Source organism: Bidens hawaiensis, unplaced genomic scaffold (assembly GCF_021521415.1).
Source record: "Bidens hawaiensis isolate Kalapana, Puna unplaced genomic scaffold, B.hawaiensis_p1.1 tig00005944_1, whole genome shotgun sequence".
Taxonomy (NCBI): Eukaryota; Viridiplantae; Streptophyta; class Magnoliopsida; order Asterales; family Asteraceae; genus Bidens; species Bidens hawaiensis.
This window is the reverse complement of record NW_027491393.1, coordinates 1,309,775-1,329,265: the sequence shown is the minus strand read 5'-3', so window position 1 is coordinate 1,329,265 and position 19,491 is coordinate 1,309,775. Positions and strand designations below refer to the sequence as shown.

Genomic DNA, 19,491 nt, shown 5'->3' with positions numbered 1-19,491 from the left:
ACATTTCCCCCTATTTTAGGTTAGTCGCTCTAACCTTCGATATTGCATCGAAACAGGGTGCGTATATTCCATCTGTGAGATTTGAACAGGGCAAAAGGATATAAATCGTGGTTTGGTTATAGGTTCAGGGTTCGTCATATTAATTCATAGATTAAGCTAGTCTATGGAGGATCATCGTATTTGTTTCAATATGTTATCGTATACTTATTTGTGAACTGATTCAATGCTATATGAATAACGTGATTTCATATCGAGTCTCAAAACCTGTGAACTCACCAACCATTGCGTTGACTTTTTAAAACGTATGTTTTTCAGGGAATTAACAAGCACGTAACGAATCATGAAGACGGGACCTCAAGGCATAATTAGGATACCTTTTGGAGGGGTTTCTCTTGTATAATCCTAATGATATTTAGGGGCATATACGAGAAATCCAAATTTTGTATTAAACTAGTTTATTTCAAAACAAGTTATGTTTTGTAAACGCTTTTAAAACTGTTGGTATCCTAATACATGTATGTTGGCGATAATCATATGCTTACGGTATACATGACGTTACGCATCCACCCTTTCCTTTTGGCGGGGTGTGACAATACTCACCCCTGGAGATGGACTTTGGGGTGTTGCTTGATAACAGGGGTATACCATGTAGTGGGGGCTATTTGCAAGTTAGTTACACAGTTGAACCTTAATCGTATCTAATGGCCATTCTGGTAGACTTTGATGCTTAAGTTTAGGTTTTGGTTCGATAAAATATCCATGATTGTTTTAGCTATTACATATGGGTTTAAAATGGTACACATGGTTGTGCATAGTTTTGATCATCTAGGCTCTAAGGTTTAAGTCAATTTGGGGTGGTCTTGCTCGGTAAAACCATAATGAAGCATGGTAAGGCGGCTTCAGGGCTTTGATGTGCGGGTTCCATTTAATCAGATAAACTAATGAAAATGTCACGCCTTATTTGTCCCGGTAAGTATTAGGGCATGGGTTTAAATGGATAGCAATATCGACAATCGCGGTTTTTGTGTTATTTGTTGATAATAAAAATAAGTTAATTAATTAGTAAAAACAGTTTCCGGTTCTGATTTCATTGTACATCTTTTTTGGGACGAAAAAGGACAGGTGTGGGAATGTGATGTGTGGATGAAATAATGTGTGTTAAGTAAGTTATATCGTGTGTTTTATGTGTTTATATGCCTTAGACACGATTACTTTGAGTGGTTTTACGTTTATAGGTGAGCGGAACTTAAAGGAGCTAAATTGGAGCATATTATATGGAGTTTAAATGAATATTTTATTGCATGGAATGATATAGAATTTGAAAACGAATACGTGGCCGAAAACGGTGCGTAAAACAGAGCTATAACGAAGAAGTTATGGGCAAAACAGTGCGAGGGGGCAGTCACCGTAAGGCGGTGAGCTTGGACCGTAGGCTACGGTCCCCACCGTAGCTTAAGGTGGGGAAACCATAGGCTACGGTCGCCTGAGCGGAAAAACACGATTTTTTGATATTTTCTTCCATATTTAAGCCCGGTTCAACCCAAGCACGGATATGCTTCATACCCTAGCCCCCTTGGACGATTTTGGGGCCTCTGGACACTATCCTAACACATCTCAATCATCATAATCCTCCATGCCATCATCCATTGAAGAATCAAGAGAGCTAATGAAAATGATTATGCTAGGCTAATCCACTCGTGACCATCTCCGGGTGTAGGGTTAAGTTTTTTGTTGGATTATTGGTACTCTAAACCTTAATTCTTGGATTTTGTTTGTGTGCTTGAAAGTGTTTTTGGTAATCAATTGATTTTCAGTTTATCAGTTAATGATTTGTGGTCATCAACAATTAGGATTGAGTTCTTAGTGTCATTGGCCTAGTTATCTTTAACCATAATACTGAGTTGGTTCATCAACACCTAAAATTGACAATCAATTAGATCATTGTTTAGCCGTGTCTCATTCGGATTAAGTTCTGACGATCAACATAGTCAAACATTTAGTCTTTTGATTTATTGATTCAAACAAAGATTATAATCCAATAGGTTTAATTATCTATCCAACTTACTTCATAACCTGAAACCTGGAGATTGGTTTCCCTTGTCCATAATTGTTTGCAATTCAATTTAATAGTGTTTTTGGCTTAACAAACCTTTTAAACTGCTTGGCATCGTTTGTCCGCTTAGTTTTATTAATTAGTTATTAGACTTAATTGGCACTTTCCACTGATTCCCTGTGGATTCGACACTTTACTTGCCCTTGCTAGTGAAGGTATTTTACAAATATTTTTGATTGACCTTTCGACATTGATCAAAATGGCACCGTTGCCGGGGGACGTAAGGTGTCGAATCCACATCAATCAAAATGGCCGTCCCCGGCAACGGCGCCATTTTGATCGATGTCGAAAGGTCAATCAAAAATATTTGTAAAATACCTTCACTAGCAAGGGCAAGTAAGGTGTCAAATCCATAGGGAATCAGTGGAAAGTGCTACTATAGTTCATTGTTCACTAATTAATAAAACTAAGCGGACAAACGATGCAAAGCAGTTTAAAAGGTTTGTTAAGCCAAAACACTATTAAATTGAATTGCAAACAATTATGGAAAAGGGTATCCAATCTCCAGGTTTCAGGTTATTAAGTAAGTTGGATAGATAATTAAACCTATTGGATTATAATCTTTGTTTGAATCAATAAATCAAAAGACTAAATGTTTGACTATGTTTATGGTCAGAACTTAATCCGAATGAGACACGGCTAAACAATGATCTAATTGTTCGTCAATTTTAGGTGTTGATGAGCCAACTTAGTATTATGGTTAAAGATAACTAGGCCAATGACACTAAGAACTCAATTCTAATTGTTGATGACCACAAATCATTAACTGATAAACTGAAAATCAATTGATTACCAAAAACACTTTCAAGCACACAAACAAAATCCAAGAGTTAATGTTTAGAGTACCAATAATCCAACAAACAACTTAACCCTACACCCGGAGATAGTCACGAGTGGATTAGCCTAGCATAATCATCTTCATTAGCTCTCTTGATTCTTCAATGGATGATGGCATGGAGGATTATGATGATTGAGATGTGTTAGGATGGTGTCCAAAGGCCCCAAAATCGTCCAAGGGGGCTAGGGTATGAAGCATATCCGTGATAGGGTTGAACCGGGCTTAAATATGGAATAAAATACCAAAAAATCGTGTTTTTCCACCCAGGCGACCGTAGCCTACGGTCTCCCCACCTTAAGCTACGGTGGGGACCGTAGCCTACGGTCCAAGCTCACGGCCTTACGGTGACTGCCCCCTCGCACTGTTTTGCCCATAACTTCTTCGTTATAGCTCCGTTTTACGCACCGTTTTCGGCCACATCTTCATCTTCAAATTCTCTATCATTCCATGCAATAAAATATTCATTTACACTCCATCTCATATGCTCCAATTTAGCTCCTTTAAGCTCCTTTAAGATTCGCTCACCTGTAAACGTAAAACCACTCAAAGTAATCGTGTCCAAGGCATATAAACACATAAAACACATGATATAACTTATTTAACACACATTATTTCATCCACACATCAACTTGTCCACTAGAAATTCGTCAGTGTCATCCAGTTCCAACTCATTACAGAGAGTTGTTGATAATGCAGTAGAGCAAGCTTTAAAGGCTCATGGGATAAATCCATCTTCAAAGAGTCAGCCAAATCAAAGTTCCAGCTATTGTGATGCACTTTCAATGTTGAATGATTCAAACATTGCACTGGTTCACGCTTTTCTGTCAAGTCATGAAGAGTTACTTCAAGGAAAGCTCTTGCCTCCCCAATTTGAGCAAGGTGACCTCAATGATATCAACAATAAAGATCTTAAAAGATGGACATCAAATATCAAATGGCAATGGCAGTTCACAGGGCAACAAACTTCGTGAAGAAGTACGGAAAAGACAGCTTCAAGGAATCTGACAAGAAAAGAATTGGTTTTGATAAAGAAAAGCTCAGGTGTTACAACTACAACGAATTGGGTCACTTCTCAAGAGAATGCACAAATCCTCCCAAACCAGCAAGTGACATTCGAGTAACAGAGGTTTCTTGATGAAATTTTCAAGTCAGCGGGGAAAAGGCGTGTGGAGCAAAAGCCAAGTTCTTCAGTTCCAAGAATCGGAAGTAATCCACACAAGGGCAATTCAAGTTCAAACACAAGAGCCCTTGTCTCTCAAGCAGATGTCCAAACTGTTATGGATTGGGATGAACAATTTTGAGAGTTGAAGTGTCCACTCAACATGGCTGGCATCGCTTTTACCTCAAACAATGAAGCATCTTTCATCTTCAGCTGCCGTTTCAGACACATCACCGTGTGATGAGGTAAACCAAAATCTCTGCACGCAAGCTTGCATTTACAAGGTTGCATTTTATAGACATAATCATGATGAGGTTTTGAAAGAAGTTTCAAAATTAAAGCAATTAAATGCTGAATATATAAAAGCCCATAAGATCTATGTTGACAAGATTAAAACTCATCATGATGATGTTGCAAATCTCAAACTGAAAATCTTTCAAGCTGAACAAGAGGTAATATACTGTAAAAACATAGTCTCAAAATTAAAAGATGAATATGAAAACTTGAAAAATGAAGTTTCTGTAAATAAGTCAGCTTTTAAGAAACATGAAAAGACAGTTGAGAGATTTGAGGCAGCATCAGATCAGTTAGATGAAATTATTGGAGCTCAGAGAAGTACTAAACTAAAGGTTGGGCTGGGGTATGATTATACTATTGTACCTCCTCCTTTGAATGATAATTATACCAGCCTGCCCCACTTTAGTAATAATACTTCTCCCAAGGAAGAAATGTCATATGGGGTTGGTAGAATACCAAAACCTGTGAAATTTATTTCTTCTGTTGCACAAACTTCTGCTCTAGTCGTAACATCTGATAAATCTAATGTCAATATGTCTTGTGAAGCAGGTGATGTAAATAAAAGTGGATGTTGGAAAGATAACATGGGTTGCGTGCCAAATGGAGATTTAGTACCACGTTTTGAGTCCTGTGTGGAATTAATCAAATCAACTAACAATCCTGTTTGTAATAAAGTTTGTGAATCAATGTTAGAAAATTTGGAGTCTGTATCAAATCATGTATTTTGTGAAAATCAAACTAGCGAAAGTTGTGAAATTGATTCTAATGAAAGTGATTGTTCGTCTTCTGATTCAGAATGTGAAACAATTTTTGATGAAACAATTAAAAGCAAGATTGATGAACAGAGTATACCAAGTTGCTCATTGACTGGTCATATTAATGAGGATAACAATGACCTAAAATCATGTTTTGAAAATAAAAAACCAAGTACTTCTAGTAAATATGTGCCACCTATGAGAGCATTATTTTCACAAAGCACTAATTGAAATAAGAATCCTCAAGCCTATAATCAGTTTGACAGTGCCTACTATTACTCTCGTAATCAATCTAGACATTTTAATAAATTTCATACATGTTACACTGATGATTGTGATTGTAGGATACATAGTAATTACAGGCATGTTAACTCACCAGCATCAACTTCTCAATCATATCACTCAAATTCAAGTGTAGAAAATGTCTATAAAACCAACCTCGGAAAATGTTGTTTTGTATGTGAAAATCATTTTCATCTTGCAAGACACTGCAAGAACTGGCACAGACAACAAAAGGATTTAAACAGTAAGTTTGGTCAATCATTTCCTAAGGTTGTTCCTAAACCTAAGAAAATGACTAACCAAACTTACTCGTCTGCCAGTGAGGCGGAGCCTAATCCAGACACACCTCCTGCATAAGATCAAGCGACATCAGCTCCTGAAGTCGAACCAGTGGTTGTCCCAGCTCCAAACTCGTCACAAGCACTCAAGAAGAAAAAAAGGAAGACTCACTACGTGACGAGGTTGTTCCAATTCCCGCTCCCTCAACTATCCTTACCATGACGATTCTCTGATTGTGTGTGCTAGTTTCAACAGAGAAAATAGCTGCTGGGCTATTCGTAGGGCAAATGGAGATCTCATCTACCTCACAAACAAGCAGTTACATTCCCTACCAGAGCTTGAAATTAATTACTTCAGAAAGGCGGTAGGAGGTGGAGACTATGATGAGAATCTGGAAGGCTGGGTGAGGCGTCACCAGAAGCATTAATCAAAGGTGTGCTATGCCAACTTTGAAGTAAATAAAGGTCGGAAGTTCAAGAACCCAAGAGAGATCGACCTGGAAACTGGAAAAAGGAGAGTAATTTTGAGATATGCGGCTCCTGAAAACAGCCGACTTGTGACAATTGAGACAACCAGGTACACCCTAATATACAATTACCGATTTAACGATTTAACGCTTATTACGTAACAAACGAACGAATAACCGAACGAGTATGGTTATGACCCAGATATTCCGAGGGGCATCTACAAGTGATATACGTTTAATATAAGCTAATATATTAGTTTCATGGCCTTAGTTCGATAGTAAACAAGTTAAACAAAAACATGCTCGTTTTACTACCCGCTATAGATTTAAACGCGAAAGATAGTTACAAACCAAGCATTGTATCATCCGTTAAGCCGAAAAAGACTTACCAAACACTTATTTGAAATGTTTTAAGCAATCTGTGAAAATATTTTCAATTTTTACAAACGTATAGTATGTTTTTATAAATTTACATAAAAATAGCCGAAAAACACTCGTTTTCGCGCTGTTTGTCGTACCTGATATATTTTTCGCGCCAAAAACCGAACCCAAAATAAATTTGGACTTAGCATCTCACTTTTTGACACGTAAATCGATACAAGAAAAAAAATATAGTCCAGGGGGGCTAGCTTGCGACTACCAAGGGGCTTAAACCCCCCCCCCCCCCCCCCCAGTATTCCTTTGCTTTTATAACAATATTATAAGATATGTTATTTCACATTTGGTGAATTCTGGACACAAATAACATAGTTCTTCGGCAGACTTTACTTAACTCAAGGTGATTTTCAATTTTTGGTTATTTAATTCATGATTTAATCATGTTTAATTCATATTAACCTAGTATAATTAATAAAAATCATTCCTAACCATGAAAAAATCATAAAAATGGTCCAAAATCATGTTTTGATCATACACATGGTTAGGAATCATAATCATACTCTCTTTTTACCATAAACACGAATTATAGTGTTTAAACGGTGTTGTAACGGTCCAAAAGTTCGGTTTTATACCATTGCCGAAACCCTAAGTTTATAGGCTGTTATATTGATGAAACTTGCTTGGTTTGTGATATAGGATCTGTATCTAGCCTGCATAGAAACACAAGAACCCAAAAACTTGATTAAAAGGGCGAAAAACGAACAAAAACCGCTAAGGTAATACCGAATCACTCGTTTACGGGCTGTTTAGGTTAAGGTTGTGTTGTGCATATTGTTAGGTCATGCAATTTTTCAGGGACATCAGGGACCATATCATTGAGTGTCTGTTCAAATTTGGTAATTTTTTGACAATCCGAGAATATTTGGCGAATTTATTACCGAATTGGGGCGTTTATTTGGGAAAATAGTTTAAATGCTTGAAAAATTATGAAAATTTTTGGGGAACTCAGGTTTGGTATATTTGATCACATATGAAATTTGAAAGCATTTAGAAAGCCTAAGTAGGTTTTGTGCATTCACGTTTATTTAAATTTTCATAGTCGTTTTTCGCTCGGAAATAATATTTGGAAAAATTGTTAGAGTATGGGATTTTTCCAGGTTGTTTTGGGGTAGATTATGATCACTCAGAAAATTTTTTGGCATTTTTGGAAATTGTTTGGTACAAACGGACGATTTTCGGACTAAATATAGCAGAGAAAATGAATTTTTATAAATTAATAAATAAGTAAATAATTCCAGAATATTTTTATAAAAATCTACATATTTTAATTGATAAATGACTAAATGTTCATAGTTTAAGAATTAACGGATAATTAATTGTGCTAATTTAAAGATTAAACAAATTCAATTTCTGATATAAACCGACGAGTTCGTGATTAACGAACCTATTGGAATATCAGAACACCAAGAGTGATCAAAAATCATATTTTTGGATTAATTATATAAAAACGAACTTTTTATGAGACAACCGAACAATTTTAATAGATTGTGCGTGTCTTTCTCAAATCAAACTGAATAAACGGAAACGAGCCCCATAGCGAATCCAGAACCCCAATATGTGATATTTCTTTATAATTTAATCATTTTATCGACCAACACATTTACCCAAGCTTACATTCTCATAACTATGTTCTGAACACATAAAGAACAACTTGGCCCAGCTGGGAATTCGGTGAAACTGAGCCAAGTTCAATTTTAAGTATTAGACATTGAACAACATCACAACCTAAGCCTATTGACATTTTCTGGGCATACCAGCTATACCCAGATTAGATATACAGCCTAGTTTAGTATTGAGATTATAATAATATTAAAATATTAATATTGTTATAATATTGATTATAGGAACCCATGATTGCGAGTCAAGCCAACCCTGAATTGTTGCACTACTGATTACCAATTAAACCGTGAGTTTCATGACCCCTCTCTTTAAACAGTTTTATGAAATTTTAGGGTGAAAAGCATGCTTGATTACGTATACGTATCCGAAACTTGTAATGATGTGAATTATCTAAGTGCTTACACACGAAAGTCCCCATGATAACAGTGATTAACTTCGAGCCGGTGGCTTGTGAATAGTACTATTGGTTTGACAAACCAAAACGGAATTGGCCTGGTTGCCGTGTCACATAGCGCCGTTTGCACATGACCATATTTATACAAACAGGATATGTAGTGTTAGACATAGCTACCGGGGCATGTTGTGGGAGGAAGGGGAGCCACAGTGGTTGATTGAGCGTGGGAAATGGATACACGCAGCACATACAGTCAAGGCTTCACTGTAGCTTAGCGTAATTACGTCATTTACATACATACATACTTATATCATGATTACAAGTGTTAACTTGTGAATATTCATAACTGTTTTCTTGAAACTCGTGAAACTCACCAACTCCAGTAGTTGACCAGTTTTAAACTGCTTTTCAGGATTACCAAGTTGGAATAAAGTGATGTCGTGCTATCTATCGTGGAACGTGCTCGATGCTATGTGAATAGACGCAAGGTTATTAGTACGAATAGAATAGTTTAACGAACGTATTTTGTTGTAACACCTAGTTTGTAAACAAAGATAGATCAATGTAAGATAATGTAAATTAGTTTGTAATGTTTCTTTATAAGCAATGTTATTGATACCAGAGGGGTGTGTTACATTCCCGTTTTACGCTTCGGCATTTTACTAGTCGGGGTGTGACACGATTGTTTATCATGGTGAAACTTTTAATCCAAACATTTTCCAGGACTTCATAGGTTAGGAGTTAGATAACACAACGGGAGAAGCCGTCATCCACTGCAAGGCAATGCATGAGCTGCGAGTGTTTGATGAGCACAAGTTGATGGGGCTCAGCAAGGAAGATATTTTGAAGCTCTACAACTCGCCCCTGCCCACCGTTGAAGATATTGGCCGTCAGAACACCGATAGGATAGTTGAAGCCTTCAACAAGTTTGTCAAGAGACTTGTTGAGATTCCACTACCCGAAGACGGCGTTGTTGAGTACTACACGGACGGCTTCCAATACTAAAGACTAGAGGGAGATTGTTAGACCCCATTTTATATTAAGAATTTTGTATTGGAATTAATGTATTTGGGTTAGTATTTTGTATTTTTATGTTGATTGGGCCCAAGGCCTTGTAAAGAAGCCCATTTAGGCATTTAGTGAAATGGAAAGAATTCTCATGCATGCTTCCTATAAATAGGAAGCATGCCATTAGAAACCAAGCTTTTTGTCAATCTTATCTCTTTCTATTATCTCTCTCTCTAGAAACCGAACATAATACAAGATCCGAGACCAAGGTGCTTTAGTGTGATATTCCGCTAGCACTAAGTTGGTTGATCCAAGATTAGTTGTTAGATCCGACCCCTAGTGGACCTACACGTTAAATATTATGTAGAGTACCGTTTTATTTTAAACAATTATCCTAACTCGTTGTAAATAATAAGCAAACTATCGTTGTTTTATAGACAAAACATTAAAAAAACGTGTTTTAACCATTATTTTAAAACGGTTATCAACTTCACGTTAGATTTCATTAATATATTCATTATTTGTAACGGTTCCACAAAGACCCGTTCTAAAAACTTAAAACGTTTTGCATATAACAACGGTTATAACACTAAACCGTTATAAATACTAAACCTTTTCTTTTTTTAATAATTAAAAATGCGATTAATATTAATTTTACACTGGTTATAAAGTAAAACATTTTAAAAGTTCAAAATAGTTGCACATTTATATGTTGAAACATATATGTTTTAAGATTAAAAGTTATACACATTTATAATAAATGATTTTTAATAAGGTAGGTGGTCCATTTGCAACTAATAAGAATTAATATCGATTAAATGAATTGTGTGCAACCATAACAAAATCATATCAGAAGTTCGATCACTTTGGAAATTTCAACATGCTAACGTACTCCTCCAATCTACTTGGCTACTTTCAAAATTCTTCAATCTTTCCACCTCCAACCCCCCCCCCCCCCCCACCAAATTTTGTATACCATTCTGCTGCATCCTCTTCTAAAGGCACCTCACTATAGGTTCTTGAACTTTTGTTGGAATTGGTGGTCTCGGAAATATAATGCCTTTTAACGACCTATTGTCTATTTCGATTTTTGGATCAATTCCAGGCAATGAGAAATGGAAGGCTATACACATTAGATGAGTGTATGCAATGTGTTAGCCTGTCATGTTCTCCTAGATCTCTATTAGATCTGGAGATTAATGCTTTCAATTGTGTCTGGAGGTTTGATTATAGGAGGTATTTGACTAAGCTTTTGAAATTTCTTAAGCTTAGCTCAACGTCCTCTAAGATTGATGACCGTGTACCCTTTGAAATCCTAACGGGACATATCGGTGTAATTGTGTTAATAAATGCGTACTCGAGATCCTTAAATTTTATTTAATGTTGGAGAATCATTTCCAACTATGGTATGCATCGGTGTAAGTGTGTTGATAAACGCTAACTGAGATACCAAAGTGTTACTTAAAGTTGGAGATTCATATCGTCATTTAAGTAATGATGATGTCAAATTGTTCATCGAAAATAGATCGTTGATCTTATTGTTGGCGTCACGGATGAATGCGAACATGCATTGGTGAAATCACGTAGATAAACACATATCCACGCGGAATTCCAAAGACTATTTTTGTTTACAAATTCTTGTAGTGCTAAATCATTTGTACCATTGAACTAATTTTGTTGGTATTAGAAATGTTGTATATTTATGTTGAATTATTATGTTGTATATGACTAAATAATAAAATAATTAAACACAGTGAACATTGTTTGTGTTTGACTTTAGTCATCTGGTCTCACAAGTATCATATCTAATATTGTTTTTCATTTATATTGTAACAATCACTAACAACTATTAAAAACACGTATAAATATACAAATTGATATAATTATAACAAATAATAATATTAATAAAGGTAGAATATTTACAAGTAAAATTACACAGAGAGTAGACAAATAATATTAGTCTAAATCTTCTAGCAGTTCAAGTAGTGTGATGGAGAAATGTGTATATAAACCTAAGGCAAATTTAATAGGAAGAGCACTTGACAGAAAATCATGATCTTGATAAATCATTTCAATTCTTCCTTGATTATCCGGCAACCCTGTCTATGGCACTTGTGACAAAATGATTCTCATGATGAATCTGGGGATATATAAGTATCCCTCATTCATGTTCAATGTTATCACACATATCTCGTACAAGATGCTTGGGGTAGTTGTAGGGTTGTTTCACAATATCATGAATTATTTGTTGCGCTTGTGACAAAAACTTTCATTCACTAACCTTGTGTGAAAAACACAAACAAAGTTGTGTGCAAAAAAAATATTTCCAATATTTAGAGATGTATTTTTTGTTCACATTTTTATGGCGAAATGTTCCTGCACCCCATCTCCCAAAAAGTCTGGTGCACGTCATCTTGAGAATAGAACTCTGTGGCTTGAGCATCATTAATTCATAGAGCAACACAAATTTCCATTCGACCGACAAAGATTTCTGACCAATTTACTACACCATGAATATCTCGATCTAAATGCCCATTTAATGTTTATGTTTGAATAATAGCATAATCCCGAAATTGTTGAATCCATCGTCGATATACATCGACTTGATCATTTAGGGTGTAGGCAATAGGACAGAGTCTCAGCAATTTAATTATACATATACATACACATATACATACATATACACACACACACACACACACTAGGGGTGCCCGCGCAATGCAGCGGGAAACGGGGTCTAGTATAACGTAAGAAGTTTATATGTTTATTATCTGGTCTTACACCGTGAAACCGTTTAAACAGGTAACTGGTTTGATTTCATGGTTGATTTTTTTTCTTTAACTTTTGGCCAGCCGATTTTCAATTTTCAAAGGGTTGGTTTTCTGTTTTGACGACAAAAAAATCGTTACTAACGGTCTGGCTCACAGTTTAATTTAAAACCATCAAAATCAGCAAATATCTCTACGTAAAATGTTGTTTTTTAACTGAAAAAATTATAGCAATATCATACTCAAATTAAGGATAATAAAATGCTCGTTTTTATGGTTCAATGTCCTTTAAAAAAATATTAACGTATGAAAAAGTTATGACCGTTTAAAAATCGTGTGGAGGGGGGGTTGGGTTAAGAGTGAAAATAGAAAGAATATATAGATAAAAGATTAGGATTAAAATTGTAAGTATTGTTTATATTTACAAAATATGATTAAAGTTAAGGGAGCAAAATTGTAACTATTTTTAACCAATTTTAATTACACATTATATTTATATGCTTTAAAGACTATATTGTCCTTCTTCATTATGCTTTCTATGTTATACCATGTGTTATAATATTTGTAAATCCCATAAAACCAAAGTGTCTTAATTTACCCTTCTTTTATATATTATATATAGTATATAGATATATATGGCAAGGATCCTAAGAGAACCTTTTGTAAATTGAGAACTTAATGAACCATTTTGAAACACTAAAAAGAAACTCTAAAAGATATTTAAAAAATTATAAAACAAAAAAAATAAAAATTTTAAAAAGTTAAAAAAACCAAATTCTTATATTTCAATTAGGTTTCATAGAAAACATCGTATTATACATATACATATGTATATAATTTCATTTAATCTCTAGTTACGTAATGTATACATATGTACATTATCATTTACCTTAAATTATACATATGTTTATAAAAAAATATATGTGTACATATATGTGCATATTATAAATATATGTATAATTTAGCTAAACTGATAATTTTTTTTATGAAACCGGGATGATAAATAAGAATTTTATATTTTTTGACTTTTTTTTATTTTTGTGCTTTCTTTTTTTGTTTTATGATTTTTTTTTTATTTTTGAGTTTTTTGTGATCCAAAATAGTTCTCAAGGTTTTCAATTTTCAACTGGTTCACACATGATCCTGATTATATATATATGTGTGTGTGTGTGTGTGTGTGTGTGACAATGTTGTAAAGCTCGCTAGGCGGTCCCTAGGAGGCCGACCCCTTTGTAGGGAGTACTCGGAGAGTACATGGCTTGTACTCGGGCATGAAAAATATAGCATAAAATAATTAATGGATATTATATAGGTTTATTGGATTTTAATAATCCCTATTGACTGTTATTGGCCAATAATAATCCCTGTTTATTTTATCGCCACTGGTGGTCCCAATTTTAAAAAAGTTGGCTGCCAATGGTCCCTCGTTAAAAAGGGCTTAATGGCATTATACTTTTTTTCATAATTTGAAACTAATATTTTAGGACTTTTGATCGGAAGGAAAATGCGAGTCGATTGATGCAAAACTTTGTTCGAAATGGTGCTCCAAAACGCCCAAACAATGCTTCAATTCGGGTGTTTGAACTTCCAATTAACAAAAATCAAGTCATTTAGATCACCGTTTCAAGCTAAATTTTACATCAATCGACTCGTATCCTCCTTCCGATCAAAAGCACTAAAACATTAGTTTAACATTCGGAAAAATGTATAACGCCGTTAAGTCTTTTTTTGCGGAGGACCATTGACGGCCAACTTTTTTAAATTTGGGACCACCAGTGGTGATAAAATGAATAGGGATTATTATCGGCCAATACCAGTCAATAGGGATTATTAAAATCCAATAAACCTATTATATATATGTTAAGACAAACATAATTCACATCAAAATAAACATAATTCATATGAAAAAAAAGAACATAATTCAAAAATTCATGTTTTGTTGTTATTTTTAAATTTTTACAAAAATAAAATAAAATAAAAAATAAAAAAATTGGCGGCCAAGTTGACCTTGGAGACCGAGTAATCCTGAGTACTCCAACTTTTGACCGAGTTTGACCTTGATGAGTAATGGTGGCCGAGTTGGAAAAAGGCAGCAAGGTTGATGTCCGAGGACCTTGGAATTGTCGATTCCAAGGCCTTGGAATCTGACTTTTACAACACTTGTGTGTGATGTTATGAGACTACAACACCACTACACCCCTAAAATAAAAATCGCTCATCTCCTAACGTGAACACGTGTCAAAAATCACCACCATTTTGTAGCAATTCACTGCACATAACCTTATAGATTTATTTAAAAGAAATGAATGCACACAGTCAAACTCATAACGACGTCTCCAAGCCCAAAAAAAAAAATCGGAGTTCGTGCATGTAAAAAGAAATGGCCCCTAAACTTGAGAAAAACATTGTTACTTAAAAATAATTTGAACTCAAATCCTTTATTTTCATAGGCCAACAAGTCTTTTCATTGCAAAAAAAAGCAATTTTATAAGTTTTTTATTAATATAAATCTAAATAAAAAAATATATATAATTTTTTCAACAATTATACAGACATTCGGGATAGGGGTGCTGCATAGTCACCCACCTTACCCGTCCTTCGGCTAGCCAAGCAAATTCACTTGCACAAAGTGCAATCATATCATACTTATTAAAATTGGATAGAAAGACATTAATTTGGTCGGCTTCGGTTAAACAAGGGTACAAAACCCTACCTAGTTATTGGTTTATTTGCTTTATGATTAATTCGATTTTCGATTAATTTGGTTTTTGGTTCGATTTTGATTAACAATTTAGTTATTGCTCATCACAGGTTAAGTTGATACATGACCCTTATGTGACTCGTGCTATGGATGATTTGTTTATGATATAAATTGATATGTATATCTAAAGAAAATCCTAAAAATGACATGATTTTCTCAATTAATAGATATTGAACAGATCGAGAGTAAACCCAACTTTCAAAATTCTAAGTAGACAAGACTGCCTTCCAATATGTTTCCTCTGTGTCAATCACACATTTTCTATGCAGCTTCTTCCTTGGACAAACTAATATTGTCAAAGTTTCATCAACACACACCTAGAATTTAAGTTTCTAGAGAGAATTACTTTGACATGGTCACATGGGGATTTTAGTATTAATTATTAAATTCTCACAAGGTTTTAAAAATTGAAATTTGGCCTCATAAGTCCCGCCTTCCCCTTACGACTTAGTCATCCTTTTTCCCAGTTTTCGTCAGCCATATATGAACTTTACCGCGTTTTTACATTAATATATGAATCTTATAAAATCTCACATTCCAAACTAACCTTCCAGTCATATTATTATTATTCTGATCAAAATTATCGTATACACAATCTAGATTTCTGTTTTTAGTTTGGAAAATGAACGACCTACTCTCCAGATCATTTTCGGGCGGCCGAGTTGCCGACATCGAGATGGGCAACACAGCCGCAACCGACGGCACAAACCTCGAAAAGTTCTTCGGGGACGTGGCCGAGATCAAGGAAGAGCTAAAACATCTGGAAACACTTCACACTCACCTTCAAGAATCTAATGAACAAAGCAAAACATTATACAACGCAAACGCAATCAAAAATCTCCGAACAAAGATGGACAACGACGTCGCTTTATCTCTTAAGAAAGCAAAACTTATCAAAATTCGTCTGGAATCCCTAGATCGATCCACCGATACCAATAGGAGCCTCCCGGGCTGTGGCCCGGGAAGCTCCACTGACCGGACACGTGTCTCAGTCGTTAACGGCCTTCGGAAGCAACTCCAGTCGTCCATGAAGTCGTTCACGGAACTCCGCCAGAAAATGGCGTCGGAGCACCGAGAAACCGTTCAGCGAAGGTAATAGGAATATAGTATTCGCCATTATTTTCTTCTTGAATTAACCGATCAAGTTGTCATCATCATGTATTTTGAATGTGATAATTTTCGAGAAAAAAAACCTTTCTACTTTATTATTATATTACGAGAATGCATCTTACTACTTCTTGTTATGACGTTGCTACACCTGACAAAAAGGCCTTTTGATAGCCCAAATAATTAGTCTAGTACAAGATATAGCTTTTCCACATGTAAATGCCTAATATTTATAACGCTCCGGTACCAGTCAAGAGTTGAGGTACCCTTGGTCAACATTAGTGTGACTTGTGTGGTATAGCAATATTTATCAGGAAACATTCGAGTTAGGGCAGTAGCTATGAGTCTTATAGACGTTAGCAAGCACATATGCCCGGTTTATTTCTACATATCTAATCCGATATTTTGTTATCTTATAGGTACTACACCGTCACCGGAGAAAATGCCGACGAGGCTACAGTCGATAACCTAATATCCACTGGACAAAGCGAGACGTTTTTACAGAAAGCGATTCAAGAGCAAGGGAGAGGGCAGGTGATGGAGACAATATTGGAAATTCAAGAACGGCACGATGCTGTGACAGTGATAGAGAGGAACTTAAAAGAATTGCATCAAGTTTTCATGGATATGGCGGTGTTGGTGGAGACGCAAGGCGAGCAACTGGACGATATCGAAAGCCATGTGAACCGAGCGAATTCGTTTGTGAGAGGTGGTGCACAGCAGTTGCAGGTGGCGAGGAAGACGCAGTTGAACACCAGGAAGTGGACTTGTTATGGGATTCTTTTGTTGTTGATCATTATCGCCATTGTTGTTCTTTCCATTAGGCCATGGAAGTAGAGAGATATTTGGACTTGTACATTAATGTTATTGGTTGATTGGCATAATGTATACCAACTATGAGAGATTTTGATGTAGTAAAAAAAAATAATTGTTTGATGTATAAATATATATTTGAAAGTATTTGCATTTTCAGGGTATATAGTCATTATTAAGCTACTATATATTCAGTCTTTTTTTATATGCAATTCTGCTGGAAGCATTAGAATGTTGGTTAATCAGCGATCTCGTTAAAGTTTCGTTAAATATTTCGTTAGTTTATTATAGAATAGATAACTCCGTTAGAATGTTCTGTTAGTGTAGTTAGGGTACAAAATGCAATTAGTAATAGTTAGTGTATTAATTTGTAAATATTGTAACCTATACCGGAACGTCGCATCCTTTGTGAAACGACACACCGGTTCGGATGTAACTGCCAGCTAGGCTATAAATACGTCCGGCCACCACCATTGTAAATCATCCGTTTTTAATAGCAAATCAATAATACAAGATTCGTTCATTATAATTGATGTTACTTCTTGTTAATCGATCCTAACACCTTTAATTGGTACCAGAGCGAGGCTCTAAAAAAACCCTAAATTTGGAACCCTAATCGGTGGTAAATAAACAAGAACGACTTCAACTTACAGATTGCAAATTCATAGAAGAAGGATCGCAGGGTGTTATTTTAATCACCAATCGAACAAACCATTAGATCAACACGTTTGTTGTATATTGTTACAGAATCGCAAATTGTGAAGTCCAAAGATGCAAAAAGAGAACAAGCAGTCAATCGCAAACGGAGTGTGATTTAGTTGACCGGCGATATTGAGAACCAGCGGTAGGTAGACATCGTGTTTTGAGTAGAATTGGGAAACAAAACTGGAGACAGGCATGTGGTAGTTTATATCGACCAAAATTGAAAGGTTGATTGTTTGTTACAAACAATTATTAATTTATTATTAGAAAAGGGAAAAAGGAATTCTAAGATATTTATTCTCTTTCTAAAAAGGAATAATAAAGAACTTGAATAAAAGAATCTAACATGTGTAGTTTGAATAAAACGCTCTGAATCTTCGTGATTCATTGAGCAAGAATAAGACATGTGTGGCATCTAAGTTCTGTGTGGCAAACAAAGACCTGTGTGGAGACAAAGACGCGTGTGGCAAATAAATCCTGTGTGGTACAAATCATGTGTGGTAAGAAGAATAACCTGTGTGGTTCAATCAAGTAAGAAGTAAGAAGTAAGAAAATATGTCTGGCAAAGAAGATTCGTCAAGTGGATCAGGAAAACTTCATGAGCAAGACAATATATACAACATGGGCATTGTTGATGGAGGCAATCTTAAAGGCTTTTGGTCTTTGGGAAGCAGTAAGCTCAGAAGAAGTTGATGAGAAGAAGGCATATACGACCAAGATAATGATCCTACAAACATTGCCTGAAGATATTTTGATGCAAGTGGCAAAACACCCGACAACAAAAGACGTGTGGGACGCGATAAAAGTTCGGCACCTAGGAGCGGATCTAGTTCAGAAGCCAAGTCTACAAACATTAAGGAGCGAGCAAGAGATATTAAATTAGATGAAAGAAAATGAAACCGTGAGTGATTTCTCTGAAAAATTGGGAAGCATAGAAGCCAAATTTAAAAGTTTTGGTTCTAATCTTAAGGATAAGATACTTGTAAGAAAATTACTTAATTCAATTCCAAAGAAGTTTCTACCAATCGTGGCATCTATCAAGCAATATTTGAAAATTGACAAAATGCCATTTGAAGAAGCGATAGGAAGAATTATAGCTTTTGGAGAGCGCCTTAAAAGTAAAGACGAACTAGGAGACGATAATGAAAGAAAGCTCCTGATGACTAGTAATCATCCTAAGAATTAGCGTCGTGGAAGAAGTCATGGTAATAGAAGCCAAGACAAAGATCAAGGAGAACCTTTCAAGGAAGAAAGGAAATGTGGAATTTGAGTCGCGAAAACAAAGACAAAAGTGATCTCAAATGCTATGAATGTAATGAATATGATCACTTTGCATATGAATGTCCAAAATGGAGAAACAAAGAAAGAGAGGAAGATCTGGAGGCTCATCTCATACATAGTTTAGCTACACTACCATGAAGGCAAAGAAAGTTGTGTTGAAGATCGAGATTAAGGGGGTGATTGTTGGTTAATCATCGATCTCGTTAAAGTTTCGTTAAATATTTTGTTAGTTTATTATAGAATAGATAAACTCTGTTAGAATGTTCTGTTAGTGTATTTAGGGTACAAAATGTAATTAGTAATAGTTAGTGTATTAATTTGTAAATTTTGTAACTTATAACGGAACGTAGAGTCCTTTGTGAAACTACACACCGGTTCGGATGTAACCGCCAGCGAGGCTATAAATACCT

At 35.4% G+C, this 19,491-nt stretch overlaps 1 protein-coding gene across 1 annotated transcript; it reads left to right on the top strand.

Annotated features, from left to right (window-relative positions):
* The first annotated feature begins 15,787 nt into the window (after positions 1 to 15,787).
* LOC143631151 (syntaxin-121-like) lies at positions 15,788 to 17,165 on the top strand. The gene is made up of 2 exons (XM_077099997.1): positions 15,788 to 16,270; positions 16,705 to 17,165. The coding sequence occupies exons 1-2, from the start codon at positions 15,801 to 15,803 to the stop codon at positions 17,120 to 17,122; spliced, it is 888 nt and encodes a 295-aa protein (XP_076956112.1). The 5' UTR covers positions 15,788 to 15,800; the 3' UTR covers positions 17,123 to 17,165.
* The last annotated feature ends 2,326 nt before the right edge of the window (positions 17,166 to 19,491 follow it).